General features: G+C 45.0%; 2 protein-coding genes and 2 pseudogenes across 3 annotated transcripts in view; all 4 read left to right on the top strand.

Moving 5' to 3' along the window:
* LOC118649174 (zinc finger protein 239-like) overlaps positions 1-22,399 on the top strand; it is a 219,845-nt gene that overhangs the window by 161,545 nt on the left and 35,901 nt on the right. The gene's annotated exons all lie outside the window — the stretch shown is intronic.
* The window catches only part of LOC118649193 (zinc finger protein 345-like), a 110,469-nt gene continuing 97,959 nt past the window's right edge, over positions 9,890-22,399 (top strand). The window contains exon 1 of the mRNA XM_036296049.1: positions 9,890-9,968. Within this exon, the coding sequence (XP_036151942.1) occupies positions 9,894-9,968 (75 nt within the window). The 5' untranslated portion in view covers positions 9,890-9,893. The remainder of the gene's footprint in view (positions 9,969-22,399) is intronic.
* LOC118649134 lies at positions 9,904-12,100 on the top strand (annotated as a pseudogene).
* LOC118649256 lies at positions 20,049-21,457 on the top strand (annotated as a pseudogene).

Below are 22,399 nucleotides of genomic sequence, written 5' to 3'. Positions count from 1 at the left end.
TTTTGGTTTTGTTATTGATTTCAGAGAGGAAGAGATAGTTAGAAACATCAATGAGGAGAGAGAATCATTGATAGGCTGCCTCTTACATGTCCCCAACTGGGGATCAAGTCCGCAACCCGCCCATGTGCCCTTGACAGGAGAAAAACCTGGGACTTTTCAGTTCACAGTTCGGCACTCTATCCACTGAGCCATACTAGCTAGGGCTGCATTATACTTTTTGATAACAGAAGCTTTGAAGTATGTTTTAAAATCAGGAAGCCTGGCCGAAACTGGTTTGGCTCAGTGGATAGAGCGTCGGCCTGCGGACTGAAGGGTCCCGGGTTCGATTCCGGTCAAGGGCATGTACCTTGGTGGCGGGTACATCCCCAGTGGGGAGTGTGCAGGAGGCAGCTGATCGATGTTTCTCTCCCATCGATGTTTCTAACTCTCTATCTCTCTCCCTTCCTCTCTGTAAAAAATCAATAAAATATATTTAAAAAAAAAAAAAATCAGGAAGCCTGAAGCCTTTAATTTCATACATTCTTTTCTTTTTTTAAAAAAAATATATTTTTATGATTTTTTACAGAGAGGAAGGGAGAGAGATAGAGAGCCAGAAACATCAGTGAGAGAGAAACATGATCAACTGCCTCCTGCACATCCCCCTGCGGATGTGACCGCAACCAAGATACATGCCCTTGACCGGAATTGAACCCGGGACCCTTGAGTCCGCAGGACGATGCTGTATCCACTGAGCCAAACCGGTCGTGGCTATACATTCTTTTCCTGATTGATTTGGTTACATGGAGTCCTGTGACATTCACATTAATTTTAGAAAGAGCTTTTCTATTTCCACCAATACTGTCAGCAGTTTCTATATTTCCCTCACTTTTTTAATATATATTTTTGTTGATTTCAGAATGGCAAGGAGAGGGAGAGAGAGAGAAACATCAATGAGCAGAGAGAATCATTCATCAGTTGCCTCTTCCACACCCCTCACTGGGGATCAATTCTGAAACCTGGAGTGTGGCCTGACCAGGAATGCAACCCTGCCCTCCTGGTTGGGAGGTCAGTGCTCTACCTCTGAGCCTCATTGGCCCGGCTATATTTCTCTCCTTTTTCCCAGAGCCTTCTCTGCCTTCATTTTATGCAGGCTCCACAAGATCAGGAAGCATTCCCTCTTTTAATTAATGACTCTCAACTGCTCAAAACATCCCTTTTATGACAGATCCACCTAGGAAGGCATCCATGTCTAACATCCCTTTTGGGATGGGATCAGAGCCTCTTGTGTCTTGAAGAAGGGAAAGGTAGGTTTTAGGTTCAAGTGGCTGCAGCATCAGCTCATGATCAGGAGTAAGAAAATGCACATTTTACTCCTCAGAATAGTTCAGCAAGTTCTTAATGAAGAGTAAATAGTAAATAGAAGAGACTTGCTCACTACGTTACAGCAAAAGTTTTGGTACTTAAATGTACTGTTAGCTTACAGAACATGAGAGGTACCTGTGGGTTGACACTTACCAGAATGTTAATGTTAATTTGTGATCATTTCCACATAATGATTTTTTTTTTGAGGTATTTTGGCAGTAATGTCATAGCAGTGGTGACCTGACCTTCTGTGTGCCTCAGTCACCTGATACCCATTGTCTCACTCCACCTGATGATCCCGTGGCAGAGATACTCCCTTCACTGTAGAGTTAATAGTCTCCCTTTCTCAGGAACAAGGGTGTAGTAGGGGTTTAATGAAAGTGGTGCAAAGACCTCATTCACATCTGGAAATGTTCTTCTTCTTAGTTTGTGTTTGCTTTGGAAAATGAAGGACTTACTTTTATTTCCTACAGATCATTGGCTTTTTCATGGGATCTTTAAACAATCAGACCTTGAGTCTTTAACTTTTCATTATATTCTATACCAGTGATGGCAAACCTATGACACGTGTGTCAGAGGTGACACACGAACTCATTTGGTTGATTTTTCTTTGTTCAGTGGCATTTAAACATATAAAATAAATATCAAAAAATATAAATCTTTGTTTTACTATGGTTGCAAATATCAAAAAATTTCTATATGTGTCACGGCACCAGAGTTAGGTTAGGGTTTTTCAAAATGCTGACACGCTGAGCTCAAAAGGTTCTCCATCACAGTTCTGTACTCACATGAGAGACATATCCTACATGATCACTTTTTGTATTTTCTTGAAAGTTTCCAAGAATGATATTATTACTGTATGTTCAGTTTCATTAAATTTCTACAACATAACTTTCCACTAATGATACGTAAAAATTTTGAAAGAAATGTACTAGTAAGAAAAATTAGTTCCCGCCAGAACTGGTTTGGCTCAGTGGATAGAGCGTCGGCCTATGGACTCAAGGGTCCTGGGTTCGATTCTGGTCAAGGGCATGTACCTTGGTTGTGGGCACATCCCCAGTGGGGGGCGTGCAGGAGGCAGCTGATCGATGTTTCTCTCTCATGGATGTTTCTAACTCTCTATCCGTCTCCCTTCCTTCTCTGTAAAAAATCAATAAAATATATTTTTAAAAAAAGAAAGAAAAATTAGTTCCCTCAGGCTGGTGTGGATCAGTGGTGGAGGGTTTGATTCCTGGTTTAGGGCAAGTAGGTCCTGGGTACATGTGGTAGGCAGGCAACCCATGCGTCTCTGTCTCTCACATTGATAGGTGTCTCTCTCTCTCTCTCTCTCTCTCTCTCTCTCTTTCTCTCTCTCTCTCTCTCACCTTTTCCCTTAGTGCTTATAAAAGAAAAAGGGGATCATACGCAAATACATTCATGATATTTACGGAATCACCTAACCATCTTGATTTCATACTTATAATACATATGTGTGTCTCTGTGCCTAAATTGTTAACATTATTTCAAGTATTTTTTCTTTTTTTCAAGTATATTTGTATGGATTTCAGGAAGGAAGGGAGAGGTAGAGAAAGATAGAAACATCAATGATGAGAGAGAATCATTGAACGGATGCCTCCTGCACACCCCACACTGGAGATCGAGGTGGCAATTTTGTTGTGTTTCCTGATCGGATATCAAACCAGTGACATCTTGGTAAATGGGTCTGCACTAAACCACTGGGCCACACTAGTTGGACCAGGCAGAATAATCTTGTTCTAAGATTACTCATAGTAAATTTCCAATTAGTATTGTGGTTCCTATCTGTCCTATTCCATGGGAACTGAATTCCATTAACAAAACCTTTTAGTTCTAAGTTCTGTATGAATTATTTACTGTGTTTTCTTTTTCTGTGTATTCAGAAGTATGGCACATGATTTGGAAACATGGGCATCACAAGTAAAAAGTGAGCTTGTGACACGTGTGGAAACACAGGCCCCATATCAGAACCTGGATCAGATTCTGTGTCTTTTTTAAATATATTTTATTGATTTTTTACAGAGAAGAAGGGAGAGGGATAGAGAGCCAGAAACATCGATGAGAGAGATCGATCAGCTGCCTCCTGCACGTCCCCCAGTGGGGATGTGCCCGCAACCCAGGTATATGCCCTTGACCGGAACCGAACCTGGGACCCCTGAGTCCACTTGCCGACGCTCTATCCACTGAGCCAGACAGGTTCGGCAGAATCTGTGTCTTTACAAAAGTTCATTTTGTTGTGGCTTGCTTCAACTTGAGAAGAAGTCCATAAACTCCAACCCATCACTGCATTTCCACCTGAGAAATATACCCCACTGGCCCTGAACGATGCAAATGCAGCACTCAGAAATCCATATGCGTGTATCCACGCCTTAATTTAATTAATTTATTTTTTAATATATTTTTATTGATTTCAGAGAGGAAATGGGGGAAGAGAGTGAGAGAACAATGGTGAGAGAGAATTTGTGATAGGCTGCCTCCAATACACCCCCTACTTGGCATTGAGCCTTCAACCCCGGCTTGTGTCCTTGACAGGAATTGAACCTGCGACTCTTCAGTCTGCAGGCCCACCCTGTATCCACTGAGCCCACTGAGCCAAACTGGCTATGGCCATGACTTAATTTTAAAGTTTATTTTCTTATATAGGAAAATCTGAACCCTGGATCTATGGACAGGTGTCATCCTCATTTGTCAATGTTAGAATACATATCAGAGAATGTTACTGGGAAAAAGTTATGTGATTCAGGATACTCCTCTAGGTCCAAACCTCTTCTCCTGACACTGTTTTCATATTGGGTGACTTTGTGAACACTTCTGGAGACCTCTTGGTAAATGTTTCTTATCTTTTAGGGACCAGTGACCTTCAGGGATGTGGCCATAGATTTCTCTCAGGAGGAGTGGGGTTTCCTGGACCCAGCTCAGCGGAAATTGTACCTGGATGTGATGTTGGAGAACTACAGCAACCTGCTGTCCGTGGGTAAGGATGACTTCCTTTCCGAGTTCCTACTCCACTCGCAGATTTTTGTTTCCTTTATTATTTTAACATCTCCATGGCCTTCTGCTTTCTATGGTAGATTCTTGCTCTCAAGGAACACGTTGGTCCGTAGCTGGTTTGGCCCAGTGGATAGAACACCGGCCTGTAGACTGAAAGGTTCTAGTTTTGATTCTCTTCAAGGGCAAATGCCAGAGTTGTGGGCTTGCTCCCCAGTATGGGGTGTGCAGGAGGCAACTTATCAATGATTCTCTCTCCTCATTATTGTTTCTGTCTCTCTCTCCTCCTGTCTTCCTCTCTAAAAGGAATAAATATATATAGTTTTTTAAAAAGCGCCAAACCGGTTGGCTCAGTGAATAGAGCGTCTGCTTGCGGACTGAAAGGTCCTAGGTTCGATTCTGGTCAAGGGCACGTACCTTGGTTGCGGGCACATCCCCAGTAGGAGGTGTGCAGGAGGCGGCTGGTCGATGTTTCTCTCTCATCGATGTTTCTGACTATCCCTTTCCCTTCCTCTCTGTAAAAAATCAATAAAATATATTAAACAAAATAAAAAGGAACATATGAATTTTTTGGTGTAAAAAAGAAACACTTTTTGATGTATGTGAATTAGGAACTCAGTGTTTGCACACATTACATTTTGTCTACACTAATGAAGGTTATATCAGAAAGTATTATTTTAGAAAATCATTTTCTAGAATATTCTAGTAGTCTACACTAGAGGCCTGGTGCATGAAATACGTGCATGTGTAGGGTCCCTAGGCCTGGCCTCTCACCTCCCCACCTCCTTCCCTCCCTCCATTAGCACCCCGCCACCACCTGTGCTCTCCCGCCTTGTTCTGGACCGGCCCCTGGTGGTCAGTACACATCATAGGGAGTGATGGAACACCTGCACTCCCTGTTGTACTCCCAAGAGGACAATTTGTATATTACCCTTTTATATATATACACTAGGGGCCCGGTGCACGAAATTCGTGCACTGGGTGGGAGGGGGGGTGGGGAGTGTCCCTCAGTCCAGCCTGCCCCCTCTCACATACTGGGAGCCCTCAGGCGTTGACCCCCATCACCCTCCAATCGCAGGATCGGCCTCTTGCCCAGGCCTGACGCCTCTGCCAGAGGTGTCAGGCCTGGGCAGGGGACCCTCATTTCCCTCCATCACTGGTTCTGCCCCCAGCCCAGGCCTGATGCCTCTGGCCCAGGAGTCAGGCCTGGGCAGGGGACCCCCAGACCCCTCCGATTGCTGGCTCTGCCCTTGCCCAGGCCTGATGCCTCGGCCAGAGGCGTAGACCCCCATCACCCTCCGATCGCCTGATCGGCCCCTTGCCCAGGCCTGACGCCTCCGCCAGAGGTGTCAGGCTTGGACAGGGGACCCCTATCTCCCCCCGATCACTGGCTCTGACCCCCGCCCAGGCCTGAGGCCTCTGGCCCAGGAATCATGCCTGGGCAGGGGACCCCCATCTCCCTCTGATCGCTTGCTCCCCCCCCCCGCCCAAGCCTGACGCCTCTGGCCCAGGCTTCAGGCCTGGGCAAGGGGACCATCATATCCCCCCAATCCCCGGCTCCGCCCCCCACCCAGGCCTGATGCCTCTGGCCCAGGCATCAGGCCTGGGCAGGGGACCCCCAGCCCCCCGCCCAGGCCTGATGCCTCGGCCAGAGGAGTTGACCCTCATCACCCTCCGATCACCAATCACCGGATCGGCCCCTTGACCAGGCCTGAGGCCTCCGGCAGAGGTGTCAGGCCTGGGCAGGGGACCCCCAGCTCCCCGCGGTTGCAGGCTCCGCCCCTGCCCAGGCCTAACGCCTCTGGCCTAGGCGTCCGGCCCGGGCAGCGGGGACCTGCAGTGGCAGCGGGGGTGCCGCGATCGCGTGGGCTCCGCCTCTGCCCCTGCAGGACGCCTCTGGCTGAGGCGTCCGGCCCGGGCAGCGGGGACCCGCAGCTGCAGCAGCCCCGCGATTGTGGGCTCCGCTTTAGGCCCAGGCAAGGGACCCCTAGCTCCTGGGACTGCCAGTTTCGACCATGCCCAGCTCCCATTGCTGGCTCCACCGCTACTTCCTGCTATCACTGGCCAGGGCGGCAAAGGCGCCTGATTCTCCAATCATGGCTGGGGGGCAGGGCAAAGGCGGCCCTGCCCTGCCCCCCAGCTCTTAGCTCCCCCCTGGGTTTCCGATCACTGTCAGTGGCAGGAGGCTTCTTCCTGCTTTCCCTTTCGCCTCCCTGCATTGTGCCTACATATGCAAATTAACCGCCATCTTGTTGGCAGTTAACTGCCAATCTTAGTTGGCAGTTAACTTGCATATAGCCCTGATTAGCCAATGAAAAGGGTAGCGTCGTACGCCAATTACCATTTTTTTCTTTTATTAGTGTAGATACTAATTGCCTGGTGCACAAAATTTGTGCAGGGGAGTGTGTTCCTCAGCCTGGCTTGCAAACTCTCCAATCTGGGACCCCTCGGACATCCCTCTCGCAATCTGGGACCACTGGCTCCTAACTGATCACCTGCCTGCTTGCCTGATCGCCCCTAACCACTCTGCCTCCCGGCCTGCTTGGCCCCAACTGCCCCACCCCCGCCACCCTGATCGCCACCAACTGCCCCCCCCTGCTTGCCTGCTTACTGCCATCTCCCCCCCTCTGGCCTGATCATTCCCAACTACCCCCCAGCCAACCTGCTCTCCCCCAAATGCACCCCGTGCTGGCCTGATCGCCCCCAACTGCCCACCCCGCCAGCCTGCTTGCCCCCAACTGCCCCCCCTGCCTGCCTTCTCGCCCCAACTGCCTCTCTTGCCTGCCTTCTCGTCCCAACTGCCCCCCACTGCTGGCCTGCTCGCCCCCAACTGCTCCCCCATCAGCCTGCTCATCCCCAACTGCCCCCCAATGCCGGCCTGCTCGCCCCCAACTGCTCCCCCTGTCAGCCTGCTCATCCCCAACTGTCCCGTCTTCTGGCCTGCTCACCCCCAACTGCTCTCCCCACCTGGCCTGATTGCTCCTAACTGCTTCTGCCTCAACCCCACCACCATGGCTTTGTCCAGAAGGTCTCCCAGTCTGATGAGCATATTATCCTTTTATTGGTATAGACTAGTGGCCCAGTGCACCAAATTCCTCACCCTGGCCTGCACCCTCTCCACTCTGGGACTCCTTAGGGCATGCCTGACTGCTTGCCCCCAATTGGCTCCTGTTGTTTTTTTGTTTGTTTTTTAATATATTTTATTGATTTTTTTACAGAGAGGAAGGGAGAGGGAAAGAAAGAAACATTGATGAGAGAGAAGCATCAATCAGCTCCCTCCACACCCCCCACTGGGGATGTGCCTGCAACTGAGGTACATGGCCTTGACTGGAATCGAACCTGGGACCCTTCAGTCCCCAGGCTGACGCTCTATCCAGTGAGCCAAACCGGTGGGGCTGTATATTATTCTTTATTTCAGTCAGTGTATGCTTAATTTCTAGTTGGTCTTTTTTCATATCTTCTAGGGTCTCACTAAATTAATCGGCGGTTTCTAGAAAATTCTTGAAAAACCTTATAACCATGGTTTTGAACTCTATATCCAGTCTTTTGCTTTCCCACATTTCTGTCATTTGTGACCTGTTTCTTTGTCTCCGCATTTTTTATGCTTCCCTGTGTTGCTAGGTGTCCTACAGGGCCCTATCATTGTTTCTTTATAGCAGCCACTGTAGGGCACTCATTGTGTACTACTCTTCTATTCGCACTCTGTGGCATGCACAGTAGACACATGTTCTTGAAGATGCTTCAAAACAGCGAGATCATTGAACACACACTTCCCTCATTTCTATCTCCAGCAAGGAAACTGGGAATTGGAAGTGTTGTTATAATATTGCCATTGTGTGACAGGGGGTTTGAGCAGGTATCATTGGCAGATGTAAGCAAATCTTTGCCCCTATTTGTGTGACTTTTCTTTCCTGTACCTATCTTGAGCTTTCTTTGAATTCTTCATTGGCTCTTAGAGTACTCCAAAATGTCATTTGGTCAATACTTGCTGTGCACTTACCTGATTGTCAAAACTGAAAATTTGTTTTCTTTCAGCTATACCATCGAAAGATAACCAAGCCTTTATGCCAAAGCCCGGAATACAGGATTTATTCCCCGAAATAATACTGGTAAGATATAAAAGGTGTCGCTAATATAAACAGAACTAATCTGGAACAATTATAATAAATTTTTTGTTACCTAACCATGTCAGGTGTACTTTCAATTTGGGAAATCTCCCTTATTAAAGTCAGTTACATTGGCAGATAAGGTTGTTTCCGCAAGTGAAGTTTGAAAACAACTTTTTACTGTTACCCAATTTTGGAAAGGAAATCTAGAAATACTACTAACTCATGGAGTCTCTAGAGCAAATAAACATTTGAATTGTTTTAAAGGTAGGATGGGATTAAACTTTCATTCAATCATTTCTAAAATGCATAAATTTATAACGTATCTATTTTATAAAATGTGCTCAATTTGGCAGTCTTCTACGATTTTTTTAATGAAAAATGTGTTTCTATTGATTTCAGAGAGTAAGGAACAGGAAGAGAGAGAGGAAAACATCACTGATGAGAGAAAATCATTCATTGGCTGCCTCCTATATGCCTCCCATTAGGGACTGATCCCCAAGCTGGGCCATGTGCCCATACTGGGAATGGAACCAGGATCTTCTTGTTTATACTTCTAAGCTCAAGCACTGAGCCATGCTGGCTGGGCATTTGGCAATCTTTGAAACAAGGATTCATTCTTCTTTCTCTAATAATTAAGGTGTTGTATTTATATTTTGTCTATCATCCTATATAATAGAAGCCTAACATACTAAGTGGTTGTCCAGTCATCTGTTCAACCAATCAAAGCATAATATGCTAATAATATTTAAGGCCACTCACCTGCTCACTATGATATGCATTCACTACCAGGGGGTAGACGCTCCAACCAGTAGGTTAGCTTGCTGCTGGGGTCTGGTTGATCAGGACGGAGCAACATGGGCTGGACAGGCCCTGGGGCCTTCCCACAGTCCCTCCCTGGCTGGCCAACCTCACGCATCCCTCCCTGCCCCCAATCATGCACCATTGGGATCCCTCTGCCAGGTGTGCACAATCTCACAATCCGTGACACCTCGGGATTTCAGAGAGTTTGTTTCAGCCCGATCCTGCAAAACATGGGAGCTTCTCCCTGGTGGTCAGTGCACTCCCACAGGGGTAGCATTGCTCAGCCAGAAGCCGGGCTCACAGCTGGTGAGTGCATCGGTGGTGGCAGGAGCTTCTCCCACCTCCGTGGTTACACTAAGGATGTCCAACTGTTGGCTTAGGCCCGCTCCCTTGGAGGAGCAGGCCTACGTCTACAGTAGGACATCTCCTGAGGGCTCCCAGACTGCAGGAGTGTTCAGACTGGGCTGAGGGATCCCCCCTGAGTGCATGATTTTTATGTACTAGGCCTCCAGTTTTAATATATTAGGAAAGCTTTAATGAGTATCACAAAATGGTTCTTATGGATCTAGTTTACATGTTTAATGTGATTGTAACTCACTAAAGGTCTTTCTGTCTCCCATTATCGCCAGAGTACTCAAAATGGAGATAGCAGTTATCAGTGGATTGAACATTGGAACAAATTTAAGGCAGAGTCATACCTTAATCAGCGGACAAGTGAGTTTACAGATGACCATCATAAAAGTGGAAATGTTTTTGACAAAATGTATACGTCACACCACAGTATACGTCAGGTTATTCCTATTGTGGAGAAGACACACCAAGGAAGTCATGTCCACTCTTTTCAGCAGTCTTCAAATTACAGTGGACAAGAGACTATTAATCCTGGGGAGGAAGCTTACAAATGGAATCCTTGTGGTAGAATCTCCAGACAAATATACAATATGAATGGACAGGAAAAAAACTATAGTGGAGAAAAACCTTATAACTGTAAAGATTCTGGTAAAGCATCTAATTGGCCTGCAGGTTGTACTCTAAAAAAGAGAATTCGTACTAGAGAGAAGCCTTACAAATGTAAAGCATGTGGCAAAGCCTTTAAATGTCATTCATCTCTTATTGTACATAAGGGAAGTATTCATGCTATTACAAAATTTTACAAACTCAGGGAAAATGGAAAAGGCTTTAGTCAGTCCTCAAGATGTAGACAACATCATAGAAATCATGGGGATGAAAAGACGTATAACTGTTCACAATGTGGCAAAGCCTTTAGCCTACCCTCCACCCTTGTTCTTCATCAGAGAATGCACACTGGAGGGAAACCTTATAAATGTAGAGAATGTGGTAAAGCATTCCTCCAAGCCTCAAACATGATTCGACATCAGAAAGTTCATACTAGAGAGAAACCTTACAAATGTAGCGAATGTTTCAAAGCCTTTAGTGAGTCCTCCAACCTTAATCGTCATCAGCGTATTCATACTGGAGAGAAGCCTTACAAATGTACAGAATGTGGCAAAGCATTCATTGAGTCAGCAAAGCTTAAACGACATCAAACAATTCATACTGGAGAGAAGCCTTATAAATGTACAGAATGTGACAAAGCCTTTAGGCGTTCCTCAAGTCTTAGAATTCATCAGAGATATCACACTGGAGAGAAACCTTATGAATGTAGAGAATGTGGCAAATCCTTTATCAGCCATGAAGGTCTTACTAATCATCAAGGTGTTCATAATGAAGATAAGCTTTTTAAATGTAGAGAATGTGGTAGAGCATTCCTCCTTGCCTCAAACATGATTCGACATCAGAAAGTTCATACTGGAGAGAAACCTTACAAATGTAGAGAATGCGGCAAAGCCTTCAGTGATTCCTCCTCCCTTAATAGACATCAGACAGTTCATACTGGTGAGAAGCTTTACAAATGTAGAGATTGTGGCAAAGCCTTTGGGCACTCCTCATCCCTTCGTTATCATCAGAGAGTTCATACTGGAGAGAGGCCTTACAAATGTAGAGAATGCGGCAAAGCCTTCAAGAAATCCCAAACTCTTACTGACCATCAGAAAACTCATACTGGAGAGAAGCCTCATGAATGTAGAGAATGTGGCAAAACCTTTAGACAGGCCTCAACCCTTACTGAACATCAGAGAATTCATACTGGAGAGAAACCTTATAAATGTACAGAATGTGACAAAGCCTTTAGACAGTCCTCAAAACTTACTTTGCACCAGAGAGTTCATAGTGGAGAGAAGCTGTATAAATGTAGAGAATGTGGCGAGGGATTTAGCTCGGCACAATCTCTTAATTGTCATCAGAGTGTTCATACCGGGGAGAAGCCTTATAAATGTAGAGAATGTGGCAAAGGATACAGTACTGCAAAATCTCTTAATTACCATCAGAGATTTCATACCGGGGAGAAATCTTATAACTGTAATGAATGTGGCAAAGTGTTTAGGCATTCCTCAAACTTGTCTAAGCATCAGGGATTTCATACTGGAGAGAAGCCTTATAAATGTAATGAATGTGGCAAAGCCTATGTCTATTCCTCATCCCTTCATCGTCATCATAGTGTTCATAGTGGAGAGAAACCTTATGTGTGTAAGGAATGCGGCAAAGCCTTCAGTGAGTCCTCTAAGTTTACACGCCATCGAAGAGTTCATACTGGTGAGAAGCCTTATATGTGTAATGAATGCGGCAAAGCCTTCAGTGAGTCCTCTAAATTTACACGCCATCGAAGAGTTCATACTGGTGAGAAGCCTTACAAATGCCAACAATGTGGCAAAGCCTTTAGCCAGTCCTCACACCTTACTAATCATCAGAGAGTTCATGCTAGAGAGTAACCTTACAAACGTAGATAATGTAGCAAAGTCTTCAGTGCATTATCAACCCTAGGTTATCATCAGAGGTCATACTGCAGAAAAGTCCTATGAATCAAGATTGTGGCAAAGGCATTTCTTAGGCCTTCCGGACCATCAAATAACCCATACTGGAGAGAATCTTCGTGAATGTGGAGCCTGTGGCCACGCCTTTTGCCAGTCCTCATGCTTTACTAAGCATCAGAGAATTTACGCTAGAGAGAAGCCTTATAAATGTAGAGAATGTGGCAAAGTCTATAGGCATTCCTCAGCCCTTATTTACCATCAAAGAGTTCATACTGGAGAGAAGCCTTATTTGTGTGGAAAATGTTGCAAGTCCTTTGGCAACACCTCAAACCTCTCAGCACATCAGAGAGTCCATAGTGGAGAGAAGTATTAAAGATGTGAGGAGTGTCATAAATCCTTTACCAGCAGGTAGTACTTACTGAGCTTACAGAATTCTAAATGGGAAGAAGCCTTCTGAATGTGAAAAATGTAGAAAACCCATTAAAAAGCACACTTTTATTACTGTACATGAGACACTTCATACTGAAGAAAGAACTTATAAATGTAGAGTTTTCAAGCCTGTACCTACATCTCAAAATGTAGTGAATAACAGAGATGTGTATAATGGAGGAAATCTTTACACTGCAGAAAATGTGAGAAATTACTGGCTGGCATTCCTGTGTGGTTTACCTTTGATGTATGAACCACAATGTCAGTGCAGTTCCTTGACTGGCATAAGCCCTGGTTGGAGACTCAATCTTCATTGTGGGGTATGCAGGAGCTAGCTGATCCATGATTTCCTCTGATCATTGAAATTTCTTTTTTTTTTTTAATTAAATCTTTATTGTTCAGATTATTACATTTGTTCCTCTTTTTCCCCCCCATAACTCCCCTCCTCCCAGTTCCCGCCCCACCCTGCACCCTCACTCCCCACCCACTGTCCTCATCCATAGGTGCACGATTTTTGTCCAGTCTCTTCCCGCATCTCCCACACCTCTTTCCCCCCCAAGAATAGCCAGTCCATTCCCTTTCTATGTCCCTGATTCTATTATGATCACCAGATTATTTGTTCACTTGATTCTTAGATTCACTTGTTGATAGATGCATGTTTGTTGTTCATAATTTGTATCTTTACCTTTTTCTTCTTCTTCCTCTTCTTAAGGGATACCTTTCAGCATTTCATATAATACTGGTTTGGTGGTGATGAACTCCTTTAGCTTTTCCTTATCTGTGAAGCTCTTTATCTGACCTTCAGTTCTGAATGATAGCTTTGCTGGATAAAGTAATCTTGGTTCCAATAAAAGCTGACCTCTGTTAAAAAAAAAAAAAAAAAAAAAAAAAACGGCCAATAAAAGCTGACCTCTGTTAAAAAAAAAAAAAAAAAAAAAACGGCCAATAAAAGCTGACCTCTGTTAAAAAAAAAACAAAAAAAAACGGCCAATAAAAGCTGACCTCTGTTAAAAAGAAAAAAAAAAAAAAAAAAAAAGTAATCTTGGTTGTAGGTTCTTGGTATTCATCACTTTGAATATTTATTGCCATTCCCTTCTGGCCTGCAAAGTTTCTGTTGAGAAATCAGCTGACAGTCGTATGGGTATTCCCTTGTAGGTAACTGAGTTTCTCTTGCTGCTTTTAAGATTCTCTCTTTGTCTTTTGCTCTTGGAATTTTAATTATGATGTGTCTTGGTGTGGTCCTCTTTGGATTCCTTTTGTTTGGGGCTCTCTGTGCTTCTTGGACCTGTAAGTCTATTTCTTTCACCAGGTGGGGAAGTTTTCTGTCATTATTTCTTCAAATAGGTTTTCAGTATCTTGCTCTCTCTCTTCTTCTGGCACCCCTATAATTCTGATGTTGGTACGCTTGAAGCTGTCCCAGAGGCTCCTTACACTATCTTCGTATTTTCGGATTCTTTTTTCATTTTGCTTTTCTGGTTGGGTGTTTTTTGCTTCTTCGCATTTCAAATCTTTGCCTTGATTCTTGCGCTCCTCTGGTCTGCTATTGGGATTCTGTATAATATTCTTTATTTCAGTCAGTGTATGCTCAATTTCTAGTTGGTTCTTTATCACAATATCGAGGGTCTCATTAGATTTCTTGAGGATCACACTACAGTTGTCAGCATTCTCCCCAGTCTTTTTGAGGGCCTTACTAAGTTTATCGGCAGCTTCTAAACAGTTCTTGAGAGACCTTAAAAATGTGGTTTTGAGCTCTATATCTTCCATTTCTGACATTTGCGTCCTGTTTCTTTGTCTCCGCATTTTTTTTATCTTTTCTTGGTGCACCCCCTAGTGGTCTTTGTGCGCAGTCTTGTTGTAGTTAAGCCTTGATTGTTACCAGGGGTGATTTGACCTCCAGGCTAACTGGCTATGAGAGTTAGCTGTGTCTGCAGTGGGAGAGCTTCGGTGCTGGATCTCTAGGGCGGTGCTAATCTAGCATTTGCCTGAGGCTATCCGGCAAATGGCTCTGTGCAGGGCTTGGGCGGGGCGGGTTCCCGGGGATCTACAGGGCGGGCCGGAGCAAGCAGTTATGGCGGCTCTCAGTTCCGTCCCTAGGGGCTCTGCCTCACAGTGTCCCAGCAACCGCTGCAAACCTCAGAGAGAAAGCTGCCTTCGAGTTCTGACCGAAGCCAGACAGTCCCGCTTATCCCGTTTGAGTCTGGGTCCCTAAAGACTCACCCGGATCTGGAGCTCAGAGTCTGAAACTCCCTCCCTATTGAAAACAACAACCGTGCCCTCTGCCGCCAGCCCTCTCCAAGCACACTCCGCACCTGAGTATTTCACTTCAGCACTGCGCCTCCTCTGAGTCTGGGTATGATATTCTCTTTCCTCCTAGTTGTAGAATTTCCACTCATCCAGCCTTCCTGAGGTTCTGGATGATGTCCGTTCCGTCTTTTAGCTGTATTTTTGATTGGTTGTTCGAGGCAGCAATCTCCGGCATTAACCTATGCCGCCATCTTGGTTTCTCTGGGAAACTTCTGAGTGAATTCCAGGTTCCTCCTCCCTCTTTATGCTTTTGCCACAGCTGCCATTTACTCGCTAGCACCCTAATAAAGGATCAGCGCCCTCTATCTGGGGTGCCTTGTGCCATCAGAGGGCACCTGGCCCTTTCCTCCCTTTAAAGAAGTAAAATAAATGCCCTCTCTCTGCTCCTGTCTCTTCTCTCCCTTGTGAATACTTTCCACAGCCAAGTCAACAGCCAAAGCCCTAACATTGACTTGGGAAACTCCCCCAGGAAGGGCTGTCCCTGTGGGAGGACCAGGGGCTGCCCCCTCGCTCCTGCCCCGCCCTCCCTCCCTCTGTCCCTGCACAGGCCTGGCCGCTGGGCTGGGCCCCACTCCCATCGCGGAGCCGCTCAGCTCAGGCTCTGGCCCCGCCCACCCCGCAGGGAGGCGCATGTGCAGTTCCTCGCAGACCTGGAAGCCGCTTTGGAGGGGAAGGTGGAGGTTCCCCCTGAGGAGGGTGTTTGTCTTTAAAGCTGACGCTGCCCATCCCCCTCCCCGCAGGGAAGGCTGAGGGCGCTGCCGGCGCTGGAGTCCTTGTTGGGGTCCCCGCCCCGGAGCCTCTCTCAGCGGTGAGTCCGGTCCCGGGAGGCTGCGCGGTGTGGGTGCCACGTTCCTTTGGGAGGAAACGGAGGCCCCGGCCCGTGGTCTCTCCTCCTGTGGCTGTGGCCACCGCCTGCCGCGCGGTTTTCCCGCTGAAAACCGTTCCCGGGGCCGCCGGTGCTCCCCGCGGGGCTGAGAGTCTGGGTCAGGGGGTTCCCGCCCTCTGCGCCCCTCCCCCCGCCCGGCGCTTTCAGCCCAAAGAGCCCGGATGGCTCCCGGCCTGGGGGTCTGCACCCCTCCTCCTAGGCCCACCGCAAAGGCTTTAGCATGAAGATCTATTCTCTCTAATTTCCTGGGAAAGAGAACCGAAAACCACCTGGGAAACCTGCACGTGTACAAGTTCATGCTTCACCCCTTCCCACTCCCCACAGGTCTCAGGGCTGCTGGGTCCGGTGTCTGGTACCCAGCGCCCCTGAAAACAGCTCTGGGGCAGCCTGGGAGGCCCCAGGAGGGAACTAGTTAAAGATGCCAGTCAGGGCCCCCAGGGCAGGCTTTGTTCAGGGAAGGTAAGTGGTGCTCTGTTGGGTTGGGGGTTCAGCAGAGCAGCACATGTGCTCATTCCTGTAGGAGTTTGTGGAAATGTTTGACACATGAAGACAGAAAAAACACCTCAGTGTGGTCTCCATGTAGGAGCTCATTGTTCCTCACTGTCCTGTGACAAAGGACAGGAGAGCGTGGCCTTTTTCTCATTTCCAGGTCCTTCTGACTGTGAGTGTGAGGGGAGCTGATTAACAGGCTGTGGGGACGCCTTTGAAGGCACATTCTGTGACTCCTAAAAATATTGTCACCTGAGGAAACAACCGAGACACCATCAGGACCAAAACCAAATGGCTGCTTCTCAGGTAAAAGATGTGTCCGGGGTCAGAGGCTCTGTTTGCTTTCCCTCCAACATTTTTTTTTTCCTCTAACATTTTTTGATATATTTATCTTTCCCTCAGGCCTGTGTCCCCTGTCCCCTCTGCTCCCCTGTTACCCTCTGCCCTGTTACCTACAGCTAGCTCATTTTCAGTGCTGCTTTTCCCTCTACTTTGCCATCCCAAAACCCCCCTTCCTGTCCCTGCTCTCGCTCCTCCAATTCTTTCTGGGTGAAGATCTTAATTTATTTATTTTTTTAAATGTATTTTTTTCACTTTTTACAGAGAGGAAGGGAGATGGATAGTTAGAAACATCTATGAGAGAGAAACAGCGACCAGTTGCCTCCTGCACACCCCCTACTGGGAATGTGCCCGCAACCAAGGTACATGCCCTTGACTGGAATCGAACCTGGGACCTTTCAGTCCGCAGGCCGACGCTCTATCCACTGAGCAAAACCGGTTAGGGCTGTGTGAAGATCTTTAGACCTTTCCAGTAGAATGTCTATGTAGGCCTTTTATCCTACCTTCCTTATTTCTCATAATGTCAGTATCACAGGTTTTTATTTCTTTGTTTATAATTTTTTCGTTTTTTTATTGATTTCAGAGAGGAAGGGAGAGGAAGAGATAGTTAGAAACATCAATGAGGAGAGAGAATTATTGATAGTCTGCCTCTTACATGTCCCCAACTGGGGATCAAGTCCACAACCCGCCCATGTGCCCTTGACAGGAATAAAACCTGGGATTTTTCAGTTCACAGTTTGGCACCCTATCCACTGAGCCATTCCGGCTAAGGCTGCATTATAGTTTTTTGATAACAGAAGCTTTGAAGTATGTTTTAAAATCAGGAAGCCTGAAGCCTTTAATTTCATACATTCTTTTCTTGATTGATTTGGTTACATGGAGTCCTGTGACATTCACATTAATTTTAGAAAGAGCTTTTCTATTTCCACCAATACTGTCAGCAGTTTCTATATTTCCCTCACTTTTTTAATATATATTTTTGTTGATTTCAGAATGGTAAGGAGAGGGAGAGAGAGAGAAACATCAATGAGCAGAGAGAATCATTGACCAGCTGCCTCTTCCACACCCCTCACTGGGGATCATTTCTGAAACCTGGAGTGTGGCCTGACCAGGAATGCAACCCTGCCCTCCTGGTTGGGAGGTCAGTGCTCTACCTCTGAGCCTCATTGGCCCGGCTATATTTCTCTCCTTTTTCCCAGAGCCTTCTCTGCCTTCATTTTATGCAGCCTCCACAAGGTCAGGAAGCATTCCCACCTTTAATTAATGACTCTCAACTGCTCAAAACATCCCTTTTATGACAGATCCTCCTAGGAAGGCATCCATGTCTAACATCTGTTTTGGGATAGGGTCAGAGCCTCTTGTGTCTTGAAGAAGGGAAAGGTAGGTTTTAGGTTCAAGTGGCTGCAGCATCAGCTCATGATCAGGAGTAAGAAAATGCACATTTTACTCCTCAGAATAGCTCAGCAAGTTCTTAATGAATAGTAAATAGTAAATAGAAGAGACTAGCTCACTAGATTAGGGCGAATGTTTTGGTACTTAAATACAGTGTTAACTTTCAGAACATGAGCGGTACCTGTGGGTTGACACTTGCAAGAATTAATGCTTATTTGTGATCATTTCCACATAATGATTTCTTTATTGAGGTATTTTGGCAGTAATGTCACAGCAGTAGTGACCTGACCTTCTGTGTGCCTCAGTCACCTGATACCCATGGTCTCACTCCACCTGATGATCCCGTGGCAGAGATGCTCCCTTTACTGTAGAGTTAATAGTCTCCCTTTCTCAGGAACAAGGGTGTAGTAGGGGTTTAATGAATGTGGTGCAAAACTATCACTTCACATCTGCAAATGTTCTTCTTCTTAGTTTGTGTTTGCTTTGGAAAATGAAGGACTTACTTTTATTTCCTACAGATCATTGGCTTTTTCATGGAATCTGTAAACAATCAGATCTTGAATCTTTAGCTTTTCATTATATTCTATACCAGTGATGGCAAACCTATGACACGTGTGTCAGAGGTGTCACGCAAACTCATTTTTTTGGCTGATTTTTCTTTGTTAAATGGCATTTAAATATATAAAATAAATATCAAAAATATAAAGCTTTGTTTTACTATGTTTGCAAATATTAAAAAATTTCCATATGTGACATGGCACCAGAGTTAAGATAAGGGTTTTTGAAAATGCTGGCATACCGAGCACAAAAGGTTCGCCATCACTGTTCTGTACTCACATGAGAGACATACCCTACATGATCAATTTTTTTATTTTCTAGAAAGTTTCCAAGAATGATATTATTACTGTATGTTCAGTTTCATTAAATTTCTACAACATAACTTTCCACTAATGATACATAAAAATTTTGAAAGAAATGTACTAGTAAGAAAAATTAGTTCCCTCAGGCTGGTGTGGATCAGTGGTGAACGGTTTGATTCCTGGTTTAGGGCAAGTAGGTCCTGGGTACATGTGGTAGGCAGGCAGCCCATGGGTCTCTGTCTCTTTCACATTTGTGTGTGTGTGTGTGTCTCTCTCTCTCTCTCTCACCCTTTCCCTTTTGTGCTTCTACCTCCCTGCCTCCCACTCTGCAAAACTCATTGGAAAAAATCTACGGAGGTGAGGATTTACAACCACACAAAGGAAACATTAGGTCTTAACTTGTTTTTTTTCTTTCCTTTTTAAAATATATATATATTTTATTGATTTTTTACAGAGAGGAAGGGAGAGGGATAGAGAGTGAGAAACATCGATGAGAGAGAAACATCGACCAGCTGCCTCCTGCACACCCCCTCCCGGGGATGTGCCTGCAACCAAGGCACATGCCCTTGGCCGGAATCGAACCTGGGACCATTCAGTCCGCAGGCCGACGCTCTATCCACTGAGCCAAACCGGTCAGGGAAGGTCTTAACTTGTATTGTATCCTTATGTTTCTGTCCTTATTGGGCTTATAAAAGAAAAAGGGGATCATTCATAAATACATTCATGATATTTACGGAATCACCTAACCATCTTCATTTCATATTTATAGTATGTTTGTCTCTGTGCCTAAATTGTTAACATTATTTCAATTATTTTTTGTTTTTTTCAAGTACATTTGTATGGATTTCAGAAAGAAAGGGAGAGGTAGAGAAAGATAGAAACATTAATGACGAGAGAGAATCATTGAACAGATACCTCCTGCATACCCCACACTGAGGATCGAGCTTGCAATTTTGTTTTGTTTTCTGATTGGATATCAAACCAGTGACATCTTGGTAAATGGGTCTGCGCTAAACCACGGGGCCACACCAGTTGGACCAGGCAGAATAATCTTGTTCTAAGATTACTCATAGTAAATTTCCAACTGGGATTGTGGTTCTTATCTGTCGTATTCTATGAGAACTGAATTCCATTAACAAAACCTTTTAGTTCAAAGTTCTCCATGAATTATTTACTGTGTTTTCTTTTTCTGTGTATTCAGAAGTATGGCACATGATTTGGAAACATGGGCATCACAAGTAAAAAGTGAGCTTGTGACACGTGTGGAAACACAGGCCCCATCTCAGAACCTGGATCAGAATCTGTGTCTTTACAGAAGTTCATTTTTTGGTGGTTTGCTTCAACTTGAGAAGAAGTCTGTAAACTCCAACCTATCATTGCATTTCCATCTGAGAAATATACCCCACTGGCCCTGAAGGATGCAAATGCAGCACTCAGAAATCCATATGCTTGTATTCATGTCTTAATTTAATTAATTAATTTTTTAATTAATTAATTTGCACAGAATGTGGCAAAGAATTCATTGACTTCGCAAAATTTAAACAATATCAAACAGTTCATACTGGAGAGAAGCCTTATAAATGTACAGAATGTGAGAAAGCCTTTACATGCTCCTGAAGTCTTAGAATTCATCAGAGAATTCACACTGGAGAGCACCCTTATGAATGTAGAGAATGTGGCAAAGCCTTTAGCAATTCCTCCTCCCTTAATAGACATCAGACAGTTCATACTGGTGAGAAGCTTTACAAATGTAGAGAATGTGGCAAAGCCTTTGGGCACTCGTCATCCCTTCCTTATCATCAGAGAGTTCATACTGGAGAGAGGCCTTACAAATGTAGAGAATGCGGCAAAGCCTTCAGGAAATCCCAAACTCTTAGTAAACATCAGAAAACTCATACAGGAAAGAAGCCTCATGAATGTAGAGAATGTGGCAAAGTCTTTAGACAGGCCTCAAACCTTACTGAACATAAGAATTCATACTGGAGAAAAACCTCATAAATGTACAGAATGCGGTAAAGCATTCCTCCATGCCTCAAACATGATTCAACATCGGAAAGTTCATACTAGAGAGAAAGCTTACCAATTTAGCGAATGTTTCAAAGCCTTTAGTGAGTCCTCCAACCTTAATCGTCATCAGTGTATTCATACTGGAGAGAAGCATTACAAACGCACAGAATGTGGCAAAGCATTCATTGAGTTCGCAAAACTAAAACAACATCAAACAGTTCATACTGGAGAGAAGCCTTATAAATGTACAAAATGTGACAAAGACTTTAGGTGTTCCTCAAGACTTTGAATTCATCAGAGAATTCACACTGGAGAGAAATCTTACAAATGTAGAGAATGTGGCAAAGCCTTTAGTGATTCCTCCTCCCTTAATAGACATCAGACAGTCCATACTGGTGATAAGCTTTACAAATGTAGAGAATGTGGCAAAGCCTTTGGGGACTCATCATCCCTTCGTTATCATCAGTGAGTTCATACTGGAGAGAGGCCTTACAAATGTAAAGAATGCGGCAAAGCCTTTAGTGATCTACATTAATATCACAGGACATAAAGATTTCAAAGACTACAACTTACATCTAAAAAAGTTTATCCCTTGAAAAATACATGAAATAAAATCTGTTTCCCACACTGTTGCATAGGACCTTATTTCATCAGGTGCCTAACCATGAATGGATATCTGGATATGTCTCTGCCTCCCCATCAACCTGCTTCCCTAACTCAAGCTGCCTTTCCCTTCATTTGGGGAGACAGGCAGGGGATGAGAGAACAGGCTGCCCTACCCTCACTTAGGGTTTAAGGATCCAAGCAAATCGCAGTCAGAACCTGTAGGGTTTCAAACCCAATCTGCCCAACTTTTGAATTCTCTATACCTTCACTATAAGAATGTGTTCCCGGCTTGTGAAGATCCTGGGAAAGTCACCTCCCTGGGACACCTACAGCTGAAGGGCAGACCAGCCAGTAGCTCTAAGCACAGCCACTGGGATCTGGGAAACTTCTGTGTGAATTCCAGTTTCTTCCTCCCTCTTTTTTTTTTTTTTTTTTTACTGTTCATCAGATTATTTATTCCCTTGATTTGTAGATTCACTTGTTGATAAATGTGTATTTGTTGTTCATAATTTGTATCTTTACCTTTTTCTTCTTCCTCTTCTTAAAGGATACCTTTCAGCATTTCATATAATACTGGTTTGGTGGTGATGAACTCCTTTAGCTTTTTCTTATCTGTGAAGCTCTTTATCTGGCCTTCACTTGTGAATGATAGCCTTGCTGGATAAAGTAGTCTTGGTTGTAGGTTCTTGGTATTCCCTCCTCTTTATGCTTTTGCCACAGCTGCCATTTACTCGCTAGCACCCTAATAAAGGAACAGCGCCCTCTATCTGGGGTTCCCTGTGCCATCAGCGGGCACCTGGCCCTTTCGTCCCTTTAAAGAAGTAAAATAAACGCCCTCTCTCTGCTCCTGTCTCTTCTCTCCATTGTGAATCCTTTTGGAGCCGCGTCACCAGCCAAAACCCTGACAATGACGTGGGAAACTCCCCCAGGAAGGGCTGTCCCTGTGGGAGGAGGTGCGGGGAC

This window comes from Myotis myotis, unplaced genomic scaffold (genome assembly GCF_014108235.1).
Source record: "Myotis myotis isolate mMyoMyo1 unplaced genomic scaffold, mMyoMyo1.p scaffold_m19_p_28, whole genome shotgun sequence".
NCBI lineage: Eukaryota > Metazoa > Chordata > Mammalia > Chiroptera > Vespertilionidae > Myotis > Myotis myotis.
The sequence above is the reverse complement of the archived record's forward strand: the minus strand, read 5'-3'. Positions and strand labels throughout refer to the sequence as shown.